The following is a 22,773-nucleotide window of genomic DNA, read 5'->3' as shown; positions in this document are numbered from 1 at the left end:
CAGACTGGGATAAAGCACAGGTGGTTCTTTCCTTCAGCAGCGCCAATGCTTGGCGGAAGTGTCTAAAGCTGTGAAGTCTGGTTCTGCTGAGCCTTCTTGGTGAATCCTGGAAGGTGAGGACACGGAGCAGTGACACGGTCTTTAGTGAGGCCTGAGAGAAAGAGGAAGTATCCATTTTCCGAGAGCAGTTTAATTCTGTAGTTTGAACACTTGTGGAAGGGTGCTTATAAATCCTTAAGCTTGACACAGAAGACAATACAAGAAAAATAGGCATGTGTTGCACAGAGACCACGGCAAGGAGACGGCCTTCTGATACTATAGGGCAGGGACTTTCCCAGACTAACAGATCCCCTGCACTCAAAATATAATTTTAAAAGGCCCTGAAGGCATCTCGAAAGATAAAAGCTTTTATGGTTATTGCAGAGAAGGCAACAGATTTCCTCCAAGGCCAAAGCCTTTTTACATGACAAATAAATTAATCCAAATTCGTAATCAAGAAACTGGACTGGAAAGTGTTTCAGAGAAATCTTGCAATTCAGACAAAAACTGACCCAAGTAAGATGGGCGGATTGTTCAAATTTAGTAGGCATCACAGGGCCAAGTTAATTAAAACATAGCTAGAATTTATTTAAGCTGTAATAGTATGTCATCTTTAATGGACATAATTAACCAGACCAAATACTTTTATCTATACAAAAATATCCCCTTTCCTGACATGTACAGATGCTTCCTTCCTTCTTCTTGCATGCCATGGTTACCTATATATCAAAATGTATTTTTATGAAGTTCACTTTCACAGTTTTGCTATCTGTGAGAAACTATTTTATGCTAACCTCCTTTAAGATCATCCAGCTATAGGCTATGAGATGTCATACATAGTCCTTACAAACTTCTAAGCAGAAGTGATGACGACTGAACAGAGCTCCCCAACTGATTAGTATAGCTGTACATATGCTCAGAGGCAAGAGTGGAAAATTTCCTACTTACCCTGTGAGGTATTAAAAAGCATTTATTTTAGATACTCCCACATTTGATTCTTTCAAATGACAAAAGATTTCCCCAAAATTGGCAATTTTTGTAGCATACCAGAGATAACTAAACAATCTGCTGCTTTTTGCTATAGTTAGGCAGAGAGGAAACAGTCACGGAGCTAGGAATTAAATCCTCTGTTTTTCTAAGTAAGGAATAGCCAATGACTGGCAGAACTAATAGTCACTGAAGTATAACTTCATTTTCTGATTTCTTTCAGCTTCTACAGCACATAGTTACTGCATAATGGAAACCTCCAAGAAATACTGAAAAATACATTTAAAGAATGACAGTGATTTAAAACATGTTTTAAAAACTGGATTTTCTTGAAATCACAAAGGAAAACTGCCTGGAAAACAAGCAATTCATAGATCAAGAGAACCATTCCAAATGTCTACTTTCAGTTCTGGAAATAGGGATATACCTTTTCCTTAGCACCAGAAGGCAGTTATGGACTAATACTAATTTATGTCTTCAACCTTCTTCAAACTATTTGCCTTATCTACAATTAACAAGGGAAGAGGTGCTGGCACATAAGCTCGAGATGCACTTCAACATCTTTGTAAAAGGAAGACAATTTCTGAGAAACTAAAATATAAAACTTTGTAAACTATGACCAGAACGTCAGTATGAACACCTTTCCAATTAAAGGCCTCTACAGGAGAAGCTTCTTGTTTGTTCTAATTGGAGTTATGCAGCTTTGGAGAAAGTTTGTATATAAAGTAGGGATCCAATACTCATTCAGGATCTTCTGCTAGGATCTTAAGGAATGATGGAGAGTCTAGTGTTTCCAGTTCCTTTGCAGTTAAGTGCTTCATAGTGCAACTTACTTGAATTTTCCCAATTTTGATCTCCTTTGCTTTCAATTCAACATCACAGTGAAATTAAAACATCCGATAGCAAGATTACACTGTAACCACACAATCCCAAAGATTTCTTCTTCAAAGCAGAAAAATGCAAAATACAGCTTAGGTTCAAAAACAGAAAAGAAATACATTTTAATATTGATTTAGGTGATAGGGCAGAATCCTCCCACTGCAACTGGCTACATTTCCCCAAATGAAAAGAATAAACTGAATCTGGCATTGTAGTACTGAATGCCAGAAGCCCAAACTGAAGTTGCAAACAAGAGCAGAACAAAAGACAAAGCAAGAGATCAGCAAAGTCGGCTACAGTTCTCATATGACATTAGGAGAAAGCCAGTCATTTGCCGGATCTTTACAATGCTCCCCCAATAAGCCATGCTTCTTGGTGTTCTACAACACTCTTTTTTAAAAGATGAGAGTTATGTCTTTAGATGTGTAAGAAAAATACAGTTTTAACCGTCTTCTGTCTCAGGAAGAGAATAATATCAGCAAACCAGCAGAGCCATTTTCAGAACAAAGCTTACTTTTTTTTTTTTTTAAATAGTCACCTTCTTTAGCAACATTAAATGTTTTGTTCCTCCACTGTGCCAGAGCCAAGGCATGTTCACCTTTCCCCATGAATCCTATATAATGAGAGGGAGAGGGAAAGATGGTAGAACCCGTTTGGATTGTCACCTACACCTGTTAAGGAACATGACATCGGCTGGCCGTAAAACTCAGTACAAATAAACCACCTACAAGACTGATGTCTGTACATGTTCCAAAGATCAATAAGGCCAAACCTGCTAAATCAAGTTCAGAACTAGAGAAATAACCTCCAAACTGGAAAAGCAATATGGCACTGGTGCAAGGTATTGCTTAAACTCTGTCCTTCATTGGGAATGCAGAAGGATCACACATGCTGAAAAAAATCCTGACCTCTGGAAGACCATATGAAGCCTCCCCTCCCTCCCCCATTAAAACTGAGTACTATTTTTATCCCAAAGAATGCAAAGTAGAGATATAAAATAAAAACACACAATTTGACAATCCTTAGGAAGTTATTAATTTGTTGGACAGGGTACAGCACGTATTAGGAAAAAGGAAACAAAAAAACCAAAGACTCCAGGCCTTCTTTCCTTATTTGGTGACAAGAAAGTGCAAGAAAGGGTTTCCTGGGTTTTGTTCAGTTGTCAGATTTTTGTATATCTGTGTTCTGGCCAAGACAGGGGACTTTGAGGCTTTTCTGCAGCACATGTGCATCTGCTGGTTCTATCCTTTTGTAGTAGTTCTTCTTTGTTTCAATGATCTCAAATCCAAATTTTCGGTAGAAATCAATTGCTGACTCGTTGCTAATCTGGACATGCCTAGGGCAGAAAAAGAGACAACAATATATTAAAATTCGGTTCTATATATTAGCAAACTATGCATTCAGGCATCAGAAAAACAAATGAAAAGAAAGGTATAGAAAAAAGGTGTTACCAAACAAGATATACCAATCCTCTGGTGAACGTAACGGGTAAAAAGCCTTGTTCCCCAACCCTGAAGCTACAAAACTGAATGCAGATCTTTTGGCAGTTTCATGGTGATACCTGTCTTGTCTGCAATGCCAATTCTGGAAAAAGGACGATCAAAAGCATGACTTCTGTCCAGCAGCAGAGGAGGGAAAGTTCCTGCATACTCTGTTCTGCAATGAAGTTCAGAACATGCCTGCCCATCTGTACCCCATTTCTTCCATGGGAGACCAGCAGCCTTCAGCAGTGGCTTTGCTGAATGGCTCTGAGCCTCCCTGTTCCTGCCAAAACCAGCTGTTCTTTGCTGCAGGGGCAATTGGGTACTCAGAAGCAGTCCGTGCCTCCAGCAGTCAGCAGGAAAAGGGAATCTGAAGATTCCGTTTTGGTTTTATTTGTTTAATTTAGGCACTGCCCAACTCCAGACAGACTCTGGGCAGCTCACAATACAATGGAATGTAAAAATAACAATCTATATAAAGAGTAAATGGATGGCAGAAAGACCAGCAAAACACAAGAGGCTTCTGCTATTACTGGCATACCCACAAAAAGTTTGGTACCAAAGAACACCGACGCACAATTAGAACTGTCAAATGTTAAAAACAGCTGGAACAACCCACGGTTTTAACCACAACAAGATGACTGGTAGCTGGGTGGCACAAGCCTCCATTTAGTTTCACCTGTATGGATACTTATCTTCCTTCCATTTCTCTCTGGGATGCCAGAGGCCTTATGTTTTCTTTATGGATTTAAACTTGAAAATATGGCTGTCCAGGCTTGATTCTGAAAGATGGTATATCTATTTCTGACTTTTGGTGCCATAACTCCCTAAATTCACCTTCTTGCAAAACCATTTTATCTGTCCCTTTCCTCACAGTAGAAAGAACCTACAAAAAGGAAGAACATATGACCAAGGAGTGCGATGATGAGAGACGAGCAGACAGACAAGGCGTCTCAGAGGTACAGAGTTTGTGCAGGAGTTACAATAAGCCACTACCAGAAAGCAACCAGACACAGAACGAGTATTAGACTGTGTGTAGCTCATGCAGTCTGGAATCCAATGATCTCATAGCCACAGCTGTCAAGAAATCTGATGCTGCTTTTGGGACGCCTACGCTTCAGGGAAGGTGAGCTGCTAGGCAGCCTCTCAGTCACCCTCTTTGCAGAGATCAGGATGACAGCAACTCTTCTTTTCAACGAAGTACAAATAAAAGCCTGAATATCTGATGTGCTCACTTCAGCTAACAGTCCCGAGAACCAAAGAAAAGAGATGCTAATGAAGTTGTGAGGAGGCCGGAAATATGCAGCAGTGGCCTTAAATGCAGTATGTAGAGGAGAAAGTAAACACAGAAAAGGAAAATGTTCAGAGCAACCCTGGTAATAAACCTACAAAGGAAAAAGAAAGCCTGCCGTGGTTTGGCTCTATCCACCCTATTCTTCTATTCCTAAACCTGACCAAACCGACAGTAGTCAACAATGGCTCTATCTTCTCTTAAATTCTCAAACTACAGCTATAGTTCCCAAAGAAGCGCTAGCTTTTTCAGCTCTAATGGTTCGTAACTATTCTTACTCTGAGAATATTAAATATGAATTGTCTATTGCACTCTGCATTCCAACAACATAGAGCTATTGCTGTGAAAAGACCACAGATAACAGTAGTAATCACAATAATAGGTAATCAGTGTATAAGTGGACCATGTGACAACAGAGGTGGAAGACGACCAGAACAATGCCTATACTCTAGCAAACACCTCCCCAGAGTATAGAGGGAAGATGCTATTATTGTAATGAAGTAGAAGATGTGAGAACATTCTTGCCTTCCTGGAAGTAGGGGCCATTAAGTTGTTATTTGGCACAACTGCTCATGTTTTGGAGTTTTTGCTGAGCTTACAGTCATCTGAACCAGGGACTGGCAAACTACAGCCTCTGGGCCAAATCTGTACTGTGAGCTAAGAATGGGTGGGCAGGTGGCAGATCACCAGGTCCAAGCCTCAGCTGAACTCCTGTGGTGAGAGGCAGGGCAGGGGGGAGGGCTCTTGGGCATTGGCCTAGTAGTGGCCTTCTTGTTGGCAGGCCGGCACCATCCAGTGGCTGCTGTACTCCTTGACCTGCAGACCTACCAGCCGCACCCACGGAGGAGAGGTGGGATCTGTCCCTTTACAGAAAAGTTTGCCAATTCCTGATCTAAGTTTTACTTTTTCTAAGGTTTATCACATAGCAATGCCTGTCACAGAGAATTGTTCAGTGTTTTCATAGTCAGTTTTGAACAGTTTTTGAAGAGCTTAATGAAGTTCTCTATCCTGATTGCCATCAATTCCAACATAGAGATTATCACTATTTCTCTCTGTTTTCATCACCAAGATCTTATGGTGATGGCTTAAAGAGCCTTTGGGGTAATTTTTTTTGGTATATTAAATATATACTTGGATGATCTTGTCATTACATTAGCCTGACACACAAGCCAACTTGTACTCTATGTTCTGGCAATCTATACTTAAAATTCCATAGGGATGCTAGTATTTGCTCTGGTATCTTTTAAAAAAAAAATTTTGCTCCTCCATAATAGTAGTAGTATTATCAGCTGAATTTCTGAAATCTGGTAAGTACAAAGTTGCTGCTTGATCTCAATCTTCCACACTTATTCAGCATGGCAGATTCAATTCCTTCCTGGCAGCAGGAAGGGCTGTTTTATCTTTGGTCCTCACTTGCCATTACTCACATTCAGGAAGATCAGCATGTTACTCATCTGTGAGTGACAATCAAAACCACCTGTAAGAAGAACTAGTTCATTACCCAGTTTTCAACTGGTAATTTGCTCAAGCCACCGATCCTTCCAATTTTGTTTGAGGGTATTGTGCTTTTTGGTTTTGATCCATTTTGAGTCTTCAGAACTGAAGGATGAAGGAGGAACTGAACCTGAATATACAGTAGGTATTGCACTTTGGGGCAGAACTCCTGCCAAAAATCTTAGGATTTAGAACATTCAGAGTGCTACACAGGTGCAAGACATACACATCCAAATTCACTGTTGATTTATTGAAAAACTAGGTTCTAAGTACTGTATGTAACCAGTTCTTTCTGAAACTAGATTCTCTTTGATTTCAACATGCAAACAGCTATGTGTGAAGGTGTGCAAAACATTTGGAAGTCAAAATGTTCTCAGCCAGAAATGTCCTGTTCTAATTTTAAAAGATCCTACTCCAACTTTAATTGAAGTATTTTAATGGCCTATTCTAACAGAAGCAGACTTTCAAAACTGAAGAAATTCAGTAGCATACCTCCTCCTGCCCCTCATAAATTGCAGTAAAGTGCAATTAAGATGATTGGGGGACTTGAAACATCTAAGGACAGAAAAAGAAGAAACTGGGAGTATTTAGCTTGGAAAAACCCTGGGAGGCATATAGTAGTACCCTTCAATACCTGAAAGAATATCACACAAAAAGTCCAAACTTCTTCTCTAATTCTAGAGCACAGAAGACGGACTAATGGATTTAACTTACAGAAAAGCAGATTCCAATTGAATGATAGAGAAAATATCCTAATAGTTAAGAGCAGTTGATACTGGAACCACCTGCTCAGAGAAAACTGGTGGGCTATTCTCCATTAGAAGTCCAAGCAAGGGCTGGATAGTAATCTCTCCAGATGTCTTCACTAAGATTCCTTCAGCCTTTATCATTCTGTATATGCTTTCCCCATTAAAAACATGTTGTCCAGAAAAACTGGACGCCAGCATATTTTTCTGGAAGTTAAAAGCAAGCTTCTATGCCTCATTCACAAAGATTATTTGATAGGCCATAAATTCCAGGTTTGCCTACTTCTATTCAGGATATGTTCTTTTCCGACCATGAGCTGCCCCCCACTCCACAAATCACCAAATGTGATTCTTGACTTGGAATAAAATTACTGAAAGATATGGGACCATGAATATACTTAAAGAGTTCTCTGGGCATTGTGTACAAGAGATAAGAAATACTTAAGAGAACTATTATATAGCAATATAAAGACATATTTGGATTTGATTTGCCACAGTGAACTGTAGATGTGTGTTCTTCGTTGATACATATGACAATATAAAATATCATTCAGTCTTTTCTAATTCCCCCAAGGCTTAAACTGAATAAATCAACAATATTTACTTACAGATAGATATTATCAAAGGTGCCATCTTTTTCACAGATGTTTAACACATGATTCAACATTTTAGTTCCTGAAAAAGAATTGAGAAAGCATGGAAGAAATGTTATTCTATGTTGTTCACATGTTATTTCTAATCTTTTTCAAGTTTTGTAAGATCATATCCCAAGACCAGCAACACTGCCTCTGAAATCAGAATCTCAACTCCAATATAGCAGACTGGGCTCATTAGTTTAGAGAAAAAATTAAGGTCATTTTTAGGAAATAGCATCAACTATGGAAATGCATTGTTAAATTACTGACTTTATTTGCCTCAAGTTAATAGTTTCAAAGTAATCTGAATAACCCTAATAAGTAACTGCTTCCATTCTAAAAGCTTATTGTTCATATGATATATGAAGTTTGAATTTTCACTGTACACCAGCATCTTGCACCATTTGATTCTTAGAATGAGTACAAAAACGAGTGCAGTTTAAAGCTCAGAGTCACATAAAAGCCATTCGGTGTTTGCTGTAGCCTTACCTATTCCCAACCTTCGGTAAGGGGCCAGACATCCAAGTGTCATGATGTACAGTCTTTTCTGATTCTGAGAATGATCTACTCTACAGCACACTGCGCCCACGGCAATATCATTGAAATAGGCTGTCAAAAAGAGAGATGGGAACAGAAAGCATATTTATTTTAGTTTCTTAGGTATCCATCATTCCTTTATTCTTTGCAACTGACATTGATTTTTTTTTTTAAAAAACTGCATGATTAAGATATAAGGCTTTTAAAAATTTCATATATTACATTTTAAGTCAAACAAAGCCCAAAACTCAATGAAACTTATGCCAGTTAGAAAGATCTCATATAGTCACACGGTTATTTGAGGGAAAAAAATAACTCTGGGCAGATTAAAAGAATACTAGGGTAGATTTCCCTCTCATAATAGCTTTTTAAGTGCAGAAAATGTATTGTGTGAAGGAACATTCAACTGCAGTAACACAGAGTGTAGTGGTACAATCAAAAGAGAAGTTTACAACCTGGATAGAACTAGGCCTTAGTTCTTGAAAATGTTCTTGCATACATTTCTTGAGCAGTAATACGCTGTTCTGGTTGCCATTTAACATGGCAACTCTTTTATCACTTTGTAGAAAGAGAACAAAAGGAGCAAACAGCTTTCCTATCTTAGCTTGGAGCTAGGGAATAGGAAAGGGTTGTCCACATAGTTACACTTAGTTTCAGGGACTCATGCAATAAAGGTAAAAATCTCCACACACTCCTCATCTACACAATAAGCTATAGAATTCCATTACAGTCACATATAGCATTTTTGCTATTCTTGATGCAGACAACAAAGCCCCCCACCTTGTTTTCTAATTGTGAAGAAGAAACTACCAACTGACCACTTTGGGATAAAAAGATGACCAGAATATCTTATCTAGCATAAGATTCTGCAGCCCTTGCAGGGTTTCATCAAGCTTAATGCTGAGGATGGGAGCAGGGGACTATCCATAATATTCAATGAAGTTACACAAAGAACTGGTTCAAGAATAAAAATGGGAATGGGAATTTCCTGGGAATAAAACCCACTGAATTTTTAATGGGTGCCCATACTGGGTTTTGTTTGGGATTATCTTTGATTTTTGGGATTAGTTTTGGGTTTTCCTTTGATTTATTATGTTTTCTGTTTTCTTTGAGTTGATGTAGTATGCCACCCAGGGTCCTTTGGGTTGGGTTATAAATACTGCACAAGAAATGAATAAACAACATAAATAATACACATTCAATGGAATGTAGTTTCAAGCAAACATGTATAGGGGTGGCTAAAGAACATGGTCAGGCTGAACCCTCCATCAAGTATGCAGGAGGGAAATAGTCATGATTAAGTGATTGATACAGGAGTACACAGATTAGAAAATCCTCTTAATGCACTCAGTGTATGAAACTTTTTCAGGATTTAAACAAAGAACTGTTAAGTGTCATCATTCATTTTAAAGATCATGGTATATGACAATGGGAAAGACGTTTCCAAAGGCAGATATATAGATATTTGTGTGTGTGCGCGCGTGTGTACATTCGCCTTCTATTCAGTATTGACTCCAGGCAGTTTTCTTGGCTAGATTTCAGAAGTGGTTTGCCACTGCCTCCTTCCTAGGGCTGAGAGAGAGGGACTGGCCCAAGGTCATCCAGCTGGCTTTGTTCCTAAGGCAGGACTAGAACTCATAGACTCCTGGTTCATAGCTTTCAGTTTAACATACTAAAGATCAACCAAAAATCTGTGATGATGCTAAACTGCTGAAAATGGAATACTGCTTTCTGCACGAGCTGAAATAGTCAATCACAGCAGCTGGAGAGTATACTGTAGTAGTCTACCTTAGAGATTGTAAAGGCTTGGGTGAAAGCTAATAGCTCGCTATGGCTACAAAAGAGTACCTAAAGAGATACTGAAGAAGACAGGAGAAGGGCAAGACATGTTATCTAATTGTTCCAGAGTGCAGAACATGGGATAACGGTCTTAGGTTAGGGGAAAGAAAGATTCCAGTCAAAGATTTGGGAAAACAGTTCAACAATGCAAAGTATCACATGGACCAAGATTGTGTCTAGCCTCATGTCATACAATTTAAACAATAAGATACTTGAAAAATATGTTCAGATAACATACATTGTATTAGATCTACCAACCCACTAAATAAAGATCAAGAACTTATACCCAGTTTGGCAAGCTCGCCAACCTCTAACACATCCTTGTAGAACTTGTCGTTGTAGCTGACAGGAAAGATGACTTGGTTTAACCTCTTCAACTGCTTAATGTTGTGTGGCGTCACATCACCCAGCTCGATCCGGCTACTGGAACAAATCAAAACATGCTCAATACCTCTAGGAATTTCACTCTTATTAAATTATACATGATCTAACAGGACTGACCACTTCAACATGCCTCAAGTGTTAAATACAATTCTCTGTTCAGGTACTTTATAATTTTGCACAGAACAAGGCTGAACTGTTATTCAGAAAAGGAACCGTGACAGTTCTGATTAGCAAGAATATAACCTAGAATATATGAAACTCAGTTATTGTTAACCCAATTCTTGTGACACTAATCTTATAAAAAGTAGATTTTATATTTAACAGTGAATTTTATTCATTTATCATTAGCAAACTAAAGAGAATCCAACTCTCTCAATTGTAGCTCATTGGTTCCAAGTTTTTATTTGGCAAATATATAAGTTCCCCCAATCCTGAATGGTTCCTGAGGTTTACTATCATCACAATTAGCTTACTATATACTACAGACAACATAAATATTCTGACTAAAAAGATTGGCTTCAAGGCCCCTCCTGCACTATATCAATGCCTCAATTCCAATGGCAGTTTGTTCCACAATTAAGGCTCTGCAATAGAAAAGGTAGATTTTTTAAAATCAATGTTGGATGCATTCAGCAATCAGGGTTGCACAAGGTGCTCCAGTGAAGACTTGAAAGCAAGGGATAAACTGTACAAGAGTAAACAGTGATGCAAGTAACTTGGATTATGCTGTATGGCTTTAGACACCAAGATGAGAATATCTGGCTAGCTGTTTCAATACAGAATTAAACTAATATCTCTCAGAAATAATACCCATGCTACTGCATTACTGGTCAGCTGCAATTCCCAAGCCATTTTCAAGGACAACTCCAACCTTGTATGTGGATCATTGACATTGTGCATATTTCATTGATGCCTAGTTTCTCTCTTTCAGACAAGGGTACCAAAATCCCAACATAAACTGAAAAAAGGTCCACTTCGTCACTAATATTTTGTGGGTGTCCAGCATCCAATCCAGGAGGACGTCTGAACTGTGAGCCTATTCCTTATACGGCCATGCAGCCCCATCCAGACCAGGTCTATCCTGTGAATCCTGAAGTTCAGCTATTAGAATCAACAACAGCAATTTGTCTTGTCCAAAATCAGCTTCAACGTATATTTCTAAATCAAGTCCTTAATAGTCAGGAAGCATACAGAGTCTACTGAGATATCCAACTCCGAGTTTTCAGGAAGCGTAAGTTGTTCCAAACCCATATATGATCCTTTCCTGGTGAGGTAATATAAATTACATGGAACACAAGACGGAACTTTCTGGACACCCCCACACCCAAGTTAAACCAGTATCTTCATTTTGCAAAAGCATTAAGAGAAATAATAGTGGAATCAGAATAAAATAGTACTTCCAACGCCCAGCTACATCAAGTACTCTAAAAGTATACCATGGATGACAGTATCAAAGCTAGTGAATGATCCCACAGTATCATTAGGGTTTCATTCCTCCACCTTTCTTCCCATGACAAATCTGGATCTGAACCCAGTTCTCTGGACTGGACAACACAGATAGTGATCTGATTCCCATCAGTCTAGAAGAGTAAGCCAACATTCAGCTCCTCTTTTCCAACCTTCTCTGAAACCCATTAAAGATACTGTTCCTCCACAATTGTGTAGCATGCATACAAGTTTCAGTTTGAAGAAAATTTGCTACCAACATAAGTTTCAGTCCTTAACAAAGCCCATTTGACGATGAACCTCCTCTAGTATAGTGCATTAGAGCCCAAATTCCCAAAGGAGCAAATGAAAATAAATAAGAGAATGTCAAGAGATAGTGTTCTGAGACAATTGGGGGAAGAAGGGGGTTGATACAAAATCTAGGATGTCTAGGATAGATCATCTAGATTCTGTGAGCATCAGAATACTCAGAAGATAAAATGGTAAAACAACTGAAAAATCCATTCATGCCTTCCAGAGGCCTCCTTCTTCCATCCCCATCCTTAAATCTGAAACAAAAAGGCTGAAAATGTTTCAGCCTGCCTTTCTGTTAATATCATCACATTATTGCAGCACTGGGGGAGATGAATTGAACACTTGGGGAATGCAGCACTTGGGGAGATGGATCCCTGTTCCTTCCAATGATACCCACTGCTAGTTTAAGTTTATATAGTGGAATATTATCTAGTTAGTCAGAACAGAGTTTACAATTGATTTGTAAAAACACAAAATAAAAAGTTAGGATAAATGAAACGAGGTTATGCTTCACAGAATATTCTCCATGATAAATATATTAGCCTTTATTTCAGGATTGTCTGCCAGTTTTGTTGCAGCAGACTGCCTATCTCTCTGAAAGCTGTAACACTGAAAATCAAAAAAGACAAACGTCTAGGCAATATTACAGTATCGGGTAAAAACTGAAGTCAACAATATAAATGGTAAGATGAAGAAATAATACACATTGAACAATTTTCCTTTCATTCAGTAGTATAGGCCTCATTCCCTCCCTGAAAACTTCCTATCCTCAGGGAAAAGCAGAAATTCTAATTTCTGATGAGCAGCTGATTATAACATTCAGAAGTTTCTGAATGTAGATCTCCAAAGGCAGTGGCAATTGCAGCAAATTTTTGCAGACACAAAAATTTCCAAGGGGGGTAACAGGTTGTCTTGATGTTAAAATAGGTTAAACTCTTCTACTTAAATGAGTACTTAAATGCATATTCCAAGATATGCTTAGCTTTGGTGTAGCAATCACACAAATTGTTGAGCCTGCTCCCTCTATTTTAATTTATGATCCATCCACTTTCTAAGGCCATCTAATTCTATGTTGTCCTCCTAAGCACTCTGTTTTTCTGCTTAGCCTGTTGCTCATGATTTGTCCTGCAACACTAGTAAGAGAATTAATAATTACTTAATAGAATTACTCAGAGCAGAAGGGAAAGAAAAAGAAACACAAGGATTTTATTTACCTTTCTTTCACTTTCTTTCCTATTTTGCATTCTCTGATACTCCCTTTTGCCATCTCCATCCCCATGTACTTAGAAACACCCCCCCACACACAATTGTCTGGATGTTCTCTAATTTTAGAGTTCCCTTTTAATAAGCACAATCAGGTTAGGTGTGAAATTAAAGAACAGGGAGATTGGGTTTGAGACTTCTGTCAACGAAAACATCATAGAGTTTAGTAAGACTCACCAAGGGACTGCAGCCTTGTCACATGCATTACAGGTGACAATGCATCTCCTTCACTTTCTCTAGATTTACAGCAATTTAAAACCTCTCACAGTCAACTTTATTTAATAAATAAGCTTTTAAAAATGCTTTCAGTCCAGCCTACTTTGAAATATATCCAAATGATGACAAAGAGAACTTCCAAGTAATCACAAAAGAACTTGCAATTCTGTTCAAACAAAGGATATTAATTCCATTGTTACTGATAAATTTAGTTTCGTATAAGACTAGCTAGAAATTAATCTCTATCTACTCCTCAAGCTTTTCTTGTTAATGCAACACAAAACTGAGACAAATTCTTCTTTAGTAAGGGATTTGTGATCTATGTGCAAAACATTGTTTCTTCATGGATTAACTGCAGGAATAAAGATGGGAATTGTGAAGATTTTTTAAAGCTTCCCCCTCTGCACAAAGAGAGCAGCTTAAAGGTGGAGTCAATTCATTCCTGGAACAAACTCTGTGGGCTAACACTGAAGGGGAAGAACTGGGGGGGTAACAGGTTGTCTTGATGTTAAAATAGGTTAAACTCTTCTACTTAAATGTGTACTTAAATGCAGGCCTTTAAGTTCAATACTGTAGTTAAAGTACAGATAGTTCTGTACACTTTTTTCTGGCATTGTTACTCAGAAGCACCAGTTTGAGCAGTAGACTGACAGTCTAATGCTAATCCCACTAGATGACAAGTAATTCCTATTGATGACAGTGCTTTGAATTAAACAGATGCTATAAAAAGCAAGAATTTAAGGTAAAGCAGTATGCTTTGTAGAGATGAATCCCCCCTGCCCCATAACAGAGTTCTACATGCATGTAGGCTATGGGCCTGCCCACAACACAATCTTCTTTGCCTCCAAAGCACAGCAACCCAAACATCGCCCACTTCAAAGGCATTTTGGAAATGAGTATTATTCTGGAAGCTAGTGCTTTTCTCCACAGCATACCAGGTCCCTTTTTAATGCATTTAAAACTAAAATTATATTTTTAAAAAGTAGATGAGCCAGGAGTTCTGGCAAGTGTCTAGGAAGTGCTTGTGGGCTAAATGGTCCCAGGAATACTATGTTGGGGATCATACCTTTGTAGGATATCACTTTATAGCTAGGACAGGCAGGTTCTGGGAGTTGCATCTGCCAGCATACATATAACACGTCAGCTCACGTAATCTCCTTTCACATGCCCAAAACACACAGAAAGACATATGCACACATGGAAACAGATACAACACCAAGCACAATGAAACTGCTTAGTACAGAACTATAATTCTCGATACAAAGTCAATAAATAACTAGTGGATTTCTTACATACATAATTGTACAGTGGCCTTTTTCTGGGTGGTTTTAAATCACAGCTTGAAAATCTGACATAAACTACTAGTAATAATAATTGTAAGACAAAAGATAGAACCTAAGAAATAAAGTGGGAAAGGATCAAGAAAGATGAAATGCATTAAAACCAGTTTTCATTTCTCACCTGTTTATAAACCAAAAATAACTTATAAATTACTTATTCCAGACATAGTACAATGTTGGTGTACTTAATTAATAGCTTACATTCATTGCAGCAACCATATTAAATGCAAAACATCATAATTTTAACACCACAGAATGCAGCAACTTCCCCAAATACGCATGGCAACTCCCATCAATGATGGAACAACATGTTGTCAATGACATGGTCACTACACATGGAAGGACCACAACCAATGGTGAAACATCCACATGAACTCATTTACTAGGCAGACATACTATCCTCACTGAATCAATCACTAAGTTATAGACAACAGGAACAAAGGGATCCTTGTAGCGGAGATAATCTAATCATGTGACATGTGAAGTTTCTAATTATTCTTTACTACCAAACTACTAAAGTTTGAAGCTTTAACAGACCGTATGAGATTAACTGAAAAGGGTGGATAAAGAACAGTCAGCTTACTGCACAATATTTCATGTAGATATCAGGTGTTTGAAAGGTAGTACTGGTAAAAGCTTTCTTTTAATTTACAATATGGATGATCAGGTTTTTTTGTAGCTATTTAATCCATGAACATTTTTTAGCAATTGCTGTAGTCTGAAGTGACACAATGATGTACCATGTTTGTCAAAATTTATATCCTATCAACAACTGTATAGACATCATCTGATAATATATACAACAATAAAAACCTTTTGTTCACCACCTGTTATTCCCTTAGGATCTCATGGAAAATCTTTAGATGCCATATTTATGTAAGGTAGAACAAAAACAGGGCTAAGTAAGATTAGAAATGGCATCTTAATTTAAATACTTATTTCTGGATCCACCATCACCTCAAACTTCTGAATGGCCCAACCCTTCCATGCATGATTTCTTCTGATCGTGCACAGCTATTACTTTTCCAGGTGAATCCTGTGCCAAGTTTAACTGCCTCTTCCTTACCCTGATCAATTTTTTCCACAATATTAAATCAGTAATCTCTCAAAAACTCTGGCTAACTTTCTTAGTGGACAACCTTCCCTTATTCAATTTAAAATCAACTCTGTATTTACAAGCTTCCTCAGAAACATTTGAGTTGAATTCTCTCTCAGCCAAAAATGTCAATAGCTTCCAGTTTGAGAATCTCATTTTAATGAGTCTTTGGCAAAACTTTACATGCTGTATTTTTTACTTCCTTATTCAAATCCTGGATCTTAGTCATTGTTCAGGTACAGTTTTATAACAGAAAGATCTTTGATTGATTTAATGCACCAGGGGCTGTATTTGCATGACAAACTGAATAAATCAAACCACAGTTTAGCTTACTGTATTTTGCAAACCCAGTCCATGTAGTTAGTTTGCAGCTTCATGTTAAATTAATAAACTACAGCTAAGATAAGCATGTTGTGCAATCTTTCAGCCATGAAGTCACTCAGTCTTTTGAACTGACATAAACCTGGAGGTAGGTGCTACCCACCTACAGTGCTGCTTATTCTTCCATTGCTGCTGAAGAGGGCCAGAAGCCTGGTCAGTGTAACATGAAAGCTCTGCCAAGTGAAGAGGCTTCATCCATCTTGGGAGTTTTTTTTCCTTGAAGTCTCAAGAAATGTAGCTGGTTACCTCCCAAAGGTATGATTCCAAAAGACTGCCTTTTGCAGGAATGAAAAGACCAGCTTCTTGTCTACTTGTTGTGATACCAGACTGAGCCTTGAGGATTTACCTTTGAATTGCTGGAAAGGCAAGTAATCTCTTTTCAGCTTTCTGGCTGGTCTGTGATGAGGCACATGGCTTGGAAAACGACTGTTCACCATAGTCTTGAGATTCTTCAAACATCTTGATGGCACTGAAAAGCTCTACTGCAAAAGTCACTTTGCGCATATAACAGAATAACTAAGGGAAAATGGCAAGAACATTTTTCTCAGCTTCCGCATGAGCTCTACACTATTATCCCTATTGAGGGAGGACCATTGTTTAAATTATGAAGTGACTTGGTGGGGGAGGGGGGCAGCAGAGTCAGAACTGAGCATTCAAGATAAGCAAAATCCAAACATTTGAGAGCTGCTCTGTTTTCCAACATTTCCAACCTGAATACCTCTAGAATATTTAAGCATACTACTGCATATACTGTACAATACCATTAGATGTATCATACGCACACAAAACCTTTACTTTGCCTTGTGAATTAACCAAGTTGCCTCTCCAGTAGTGGGAAACACTTGTGGCCAGGTCATTGTTTAGTTTTTTTTTAAGCCATACTAGGCTAAAGTAAAGGAAGAGATATACACAAAGGCATTCTATAAACCCAATTTTATTTCAATAGAATTTCAATCTATTGAATTAAATCTTTATCCCTACTTTTTAAAAATCTTATATGATGATCTTAAGCTTTTCTCTCTCCACAGCAACCAAATGTAAAGAGGACTATGTTATATAACTGAAGACAGATGCACAGATTATTGAAAACTGACCACTCGTCACCTGGGGTGGTGCAATATGCCAAAAGTTATTGTTTGAAGTACAGGAACTCTACGTTTTTAGACCTTTCTTTGGAGCTTCCATCGTTCTTAAAGGAAGTTAGGCTCTTCTTTTTACTGGGGCGATCCACCTTTAATTGGAACGTGATTCACTTTACGGTGCAATTCCGTGCACGCTTCCTCAGAGCCGAATTCAAAAACCTTCCCTCCTCCCCGCCGCCAGTGCCTCTCTTCTCTCCCAAAATATAAGGTTACGTACTCTCTGAACCGGGAGCAAATACAGAGCCCGCTTCATTTTCATTCCCCTAAAAAGACAGGTGAACGATTCCCAGCAGTTGTTAGGCCAGAAAAACAAAGAGCCGCCGCCGCCGCCAAAAGCCCAAGATAATAATCCGGGGATCCCCCGTTCGCTGAGAAAGGATCCCTCGAAGCCACCCCACGGATGTCCGAGAAGAAAGAGTAGCGGCCGACGCCGGTCCCGCACTCACCCCTTCATAGCTGCTAAGGGCCCAAGACCTCGATCCAGAAGTGGCAGTCAGGCTGCTACTGCTGCCGCTCCACATGGGCCTCAGACCGTTCCCACCGTCCGCGCGACTGTGCGCGTAGCCCCACCCCTTTTCCTGGCTCGACCTTTCACCCTACGCAGACGTGACGTGTGGCGGCCCTGCGCTCCAGACGTAGATCAGCGCTGCTTCTACGCCATACGTCACGCAGAGCGCAGCGTCGTCCCCTGCGATTGGCTGAAGGGCGTACGAATTGCACTTTCATTCACTTGGTTCTTTTCCGGGTTCAATAATGTGGTAGGTCTCTTCCGGCGGAATAGAGCGTATTTTTTTCTCTTTTTCGAAAGAGTTAGCAAAAACAAACAAAAGTGGGTTGCGGATTTCACTTGAGAGAAAAAATGGGATTTAGTAAAGAAGGTCTACCATAATTGTGCTACAAACATTCGGACGACCTCTACATAGCCATGAAGAGTTGCTTAGCCAAAACAAAATTCGTATTATGTGCTACCCGCTTAATATGTGTTGTTGTGTTTGCACTATACAGTAAAAAAAAAAAACCCGGTTAATAAACAGGCATGTGACATTTTATGTTGTTTCGTTCATGACTTTTAAATATACATGGCTTTTGAATTTAAGGCATCATCTGAACCTGAAGTCCTGGCTGTTTTGGATTTGTAGAAATGCACTTGTAGCTTATAACAAAACTTGGTTATAAATTTATACAGAAATAGTTTCTCAGACGTGCTAATAATCCATGTTGTGGCTAGGTCATGATTTACAGCCATAGTGACTGGGTTCACATAGTGACTGAGCCAAACAACCACATTATGGCTTAGCACGATGTATTTCACTGACTGGGCAATATATTAAATGAACATAGGCCTAACAATAAGGGACGTGGTGGTGCTGCGGGTTAAACTGCTGAGCTGTCGATCGGAAGGTCGGCGGTTTGAAACCGCACGGCGGGGTGAGCTCCCGTTGTTAATCCCAGCTCCTGCACACCAAGCAGTTCGAAAACATGCAAATGTGAGTAGATTAATTGGTACCGCTTCGGCGGGAAGGTAACGGCGTTCCGTGAGTCATGCTGGCCACATGACCCGGAAGTGTCCTTAGGGACAACGCCGGCTCCAAGGCTTAGAAATGGAGATGAGCACCGCCCCCTAGAGTCGGACTCGACTGGACTTTACGTCAAGGGAAACCTTTACCTTTACCTTTACCTAGGCCTAACAAGCATGAATCTGGGCAAATTTTAAAGTTAATATATGCCTTATCCATAATTTGTATCCATGGTTTCTTATTGGTTAGGGTGATTTTGGCCACTGACTATAATATTCACTCAGTTATCTGTATCATCTGAACTCAGATGATTTGGGAGGTTAACGTAACCATAAATTAGCCAGGTTTAGATGACACATAAAGCTACTTCTGCCCAGTGGACATAAAAGCCTGATTCCTAGTATAAGCCACTATTTAACCATGGTTTATTACATAAAATTGGCTCAATTTACAAACACACTGATCCATAAGCCCTAGTCTACAACTCAGTATGTCAGGGACATGCAATATGCTAAGCCAAAAAACAAACCATGATAACTTACTAGATAGTGTGAATCCAACTCAAAATGAATGAGAATGGCTACAAAACGGTGCTGCAATATCCAAGTTAGCTGGTGTGATATCTCTCCTGTATCTCCCTAACAACATGTAAGGTGTTGTGCAAATCTGCTTTGACCTGGTTCACACAACTTGGTTTGCTTGGTTTTAGCTCAAATCCAATTTGTTTTGACATATCATGACTTATGGGTGTGTTTATGAAACTTCAGCCTCAGCTATTGGGCAGTTAAAAATGCTTAATAATAAAATAAATACTAAGTCATAATTTGGTTTTGCTTGTTTGGAGCTTAGTGTATTGTGTGAATTTAGACTATTTGTAATCTCTATCTTTAGAAACACATCTAGTTCACATACTGCATATTTCTTCACTGAAATTGACTAAATCATTAGTTTGTACCAAACATGTTATGTCAAACTAACAAACCACATCATGCCTAGGGTGACATGACATAAAGTTAAAATGTGGTTTGTTTTTGGCTCAGCATATGAGAACTTAGCAGTGATTTCTAAGCCATGGTTTACTCTTTAAGATGTATGAATCATAGCTGATCTTGTGTGAAGGAATACTCCACCATAATGCAATGTATAAACAAACAACATAATGCATGAATACAATGCACGTTAAGACTGTTTAAAGTGCAGACATTATAGCCAGAACTTTCAAACTGTTTGTGGACTTTAATTGTTCGCTGCCTTTGGTTTTGTTTAAAACAGAGGATTCTGGACATATTGTACCCTTTGTGACATTTTGGTTAATAAAACGATTGTCCAACTCTGGACTTGGATTCGTTTTTTTTGTGGGACTATGTTGTATTCACGCGACATTTTAAGCCACACGCTGGTTTGATTTGTGGCTTGATGTGATTTGCAAACCAGGGTTTATGGTTTAGCGTGCTGTACAAAGCCATAAAAAAATGGGTGCATACGCGCACTCTGAAGACCCCTTTCCGCTCTTTTTTCACCCTCGTCCTCTGCCTGTTTGGGTCTATTTAAAAGGGCAAGGAACGATGTCAACGATCCACCAGCATAAAAGTTTTCTCACTGCCGTAGAAAACATGGGTAGACTCTGCAGGCCCGCAGAACAACGCAGCGGAAGTTCCGTGACGCCACGTCCTTTGACGCAAGTGCGTTGCACTTACCGGGGAAGGTAGTTCCTGGAGGAACTGGGCGGCCGCCGTGATTAGGGGCGGGGCGATCAGCTGCTCCCGGCGCTGCGGGACGGGTGTGTGGGTGCTTCAGTCGCTTGCGGGAGGTGAGTGGTTGGCTTCGCGCTTTCTTCCCCGAACGGGCAATTCTTTGGAGGGAGGGCGGGCTTTCCGGAGCAGAAGGTTCCTTTTCTTCCAGTTCACTCTGTGGCCTCCAGTCTTTGGACGGCATCTGACATCTCCGGCTTGACCAACGGATTTTTTTCCTCCTTTTGGTGAGCCTCTCCTCTGCCGTCAGCCAGTTCAGTCAGAGATGGGAAATAGTGCCGGCTAGTTTCCTTCCTTTCGAATGCATGGATGGTTTCTGTGTTGTGTTATTTCTAATTCAACTTTATGCGTATTAACTCATGGGGAAACCCAACTGATTCTAGTAGGCTTTAGCCTTTGGTATGTTTTTATAGGATTACAATCTTAGAAAAAGATGTAGGTGATTAATAGTCTTTAGTTTTATTTATTGGTCGTTCTTGCCTTTATTTTGTAATACAGCCACATTTAGCTATTTATGTTTTGCCCATCAAATTTTCCTTAGTAAATTCTACCAATTGCTGAGATTTACCTGTCATTGTAATAAAAGAGAAGCAAAAAAGGAGATTAAACTGCCCAGAGTCCCTCCTTGGGGGGAGATGGGCAGTTATAAATTTCATTAATATATATATATATATATGAATGAATGAATGCTCTAAGGAGCAGTAAGATAACCTATTTTGTTTTTGCTCTTTAGGTTTCCTTTGACTCAAGTTCTGTTTTGCCTCTTGGTTTAATATGGAGATCTTCTAAAATTTACTTCAGATTCTTACTGGTATCTGATCTAATCAATGGCATCTCTGCTGATACTTATTGCCACTATGTAAGGAAAAAAAAGATAAAAGAAGAACAGTGACAATGAATAATTCAGAATCCAAAAACTGAAGGATTCCTGTTCATGAGTATACCTGTGTACATTTAAAGGATTTCGGGCTTTGATGTGCACAAATGGCTGATAAAGAGTGATAATGAATACCAATCTTAAATTGTTGTATTTAATGTTTTGAAAAGAGTGGCATAAAAATTAGAAGCATTTAAAATAGAACCAGGGAGACCATTCCACATTCCAGGTACTTGTACTGGAGAAAGCCTTTTCACCAATGGCCATTACCAGTCCTCTGATGGTTTTAATTAGGCACATGTGGAGAGGAGTGCTTTTTCAGCTATAGTGATTCAAAACCAAAATAAGCTTCAAATGTCAAAACCTGTATTAGGTCTGGAAATGATGGGGAGCCTGTGTGCAAAATGCATGAATAATTTGGTAATTATATCCACTCCCAGTTTATAAGTTTGCAGTTGTGTTGTGGATCATCTATAGTTTATGAATCGTTCTCAAAGGCAGAATAATATATAGCACATGTAATCTAATGTAGAGGTTACCAGGGTATGGATATTGAAAACCAGGCATTCTCTGCACCAATCTAAGGTCATGTGCACATATCATGACAAGAGTAATGTAGCGTGACCCCTGGTAAGCGATTTACCAGATTACTTAGTGGAGGCAATCAGATGAACAAAATGCTGTCCTTGTGAGATTGGGGACAACTATCTCAAACAGAATCCAAGTCAGTTTTGAATGGCTGAGCAGGTATGAAGTGATAGTCTACTAAAATCCTTATCTTTCCTTGTTGTCAGATTCCTATTAGGTGACTCTTCCACACACTTTCATACTGTGACCAGCTTTCCAACAGGTTTCCCTCCTTCCCCCACCCCATATGCCTTCTTAGTCATGCTCTTAGTGTAGCTGCTGTGTCTACAGGAACAGAAAGGGGGAACCAAAACTAACCAAGCGACATCATGACAAAGCATGTTGTGCGAACAAGGCCAATATGCCTCTTTTTCTATGTCTTAGAAGTCTAACTTCTCTGAGACTGGAGTCCCATGTCATGCTAATGTACAGGTTTGCAACTTCTTTTGGCTCAAGTGTTGCACCTGGCATGCCGAAGATTGAGCTCCAAAGTATGTAGGATCCTTTTTAT

General features: G+C 39.2%; 2 protein-coding genes across 4 annotated transcripts in view; one reads left to right on the top strand and one right to left on the bottom strand.

The window, feature by feature from the left end:
- Nucleotides 1–2,002: 2,002 nt before the first annotated feature.
- Nucleotides 2,003–18,079, bottom strand: NAA50 (N-alpha-acetyltransferase 50, NatE catalytic subunit). Of its 2 annotated transcripts, none has more exons than XM_063294617.1 (5): nt 17,937–18,079; nt 10,215–10,351; nt 8,042–8,161; nt 7,526–7,592; nt 2,003–3,241 (listed from the first exon to the last, which is right to left on the bottom strand). In XM_063294617.1, exons 1-5 carry the CDS (start codon nt 17,942–17,944, stop codon nt 3,061–3,063), a joined length of 513 nt encoding a protein of 170 aa, XP_063150687.1. In that variant the 5' UTR covers nt 17,945–18,079; the 3' UTR covers nt 2,003–3,060. The 2 variants fall into 2 exon arrangements, with proteins under 2 accessions (XP_063150687.1, XP_063150688.1); XM_063294618.1 differs by having other exon boundaries at nt 10,215–10,348.
- A 2,614-nt stretch (nt 18,080–20,693) lies between these two features.
- Nucleotides 20,694–22,773, top strand: part of ATP6V1A (ATPase H+ transporting V1 subunit A) — a 41,141-nt gene continuing 39,061 nt past the window's right edge. Inside the window, exons 1-2 of one of the 2 annotated variants that reach the window (XM_063294614.1) lie at nt 20,706–20,821; nt 22,650–22,753. The gene's annotated coding sequence lies outside the window, so the exon portion shown is untranslated. Of the gene's footprint in view, nt 20,822–22,649; nt 22,754–22,773 lie in introns of both variants that reach the window. The other variant, XM_063294613.1, reaches the window with a different exon arrangement.

The sequence above is a fragment of the Candoia aspera genome, chromosome 2 (genome assembly GCF_035149785.1).
Source record: "Candoia aspera isolate rCanAsp1 chromosome 2, rCanAsp1.hap2, whole genome shotgun sequence".
Classification (NCBI taxonomy): domain Eukaryota; kingdom Metazoa; phylum Chordata; class Lepidosauria; order Squamata; family Boidae; genus Candoia; species Candoia aspera.
The sequence above is the reverse complement of the archived record's forward strand: the minus strand, read 5'-3'. Positions and strand labels throughout refer to the sequence as shown.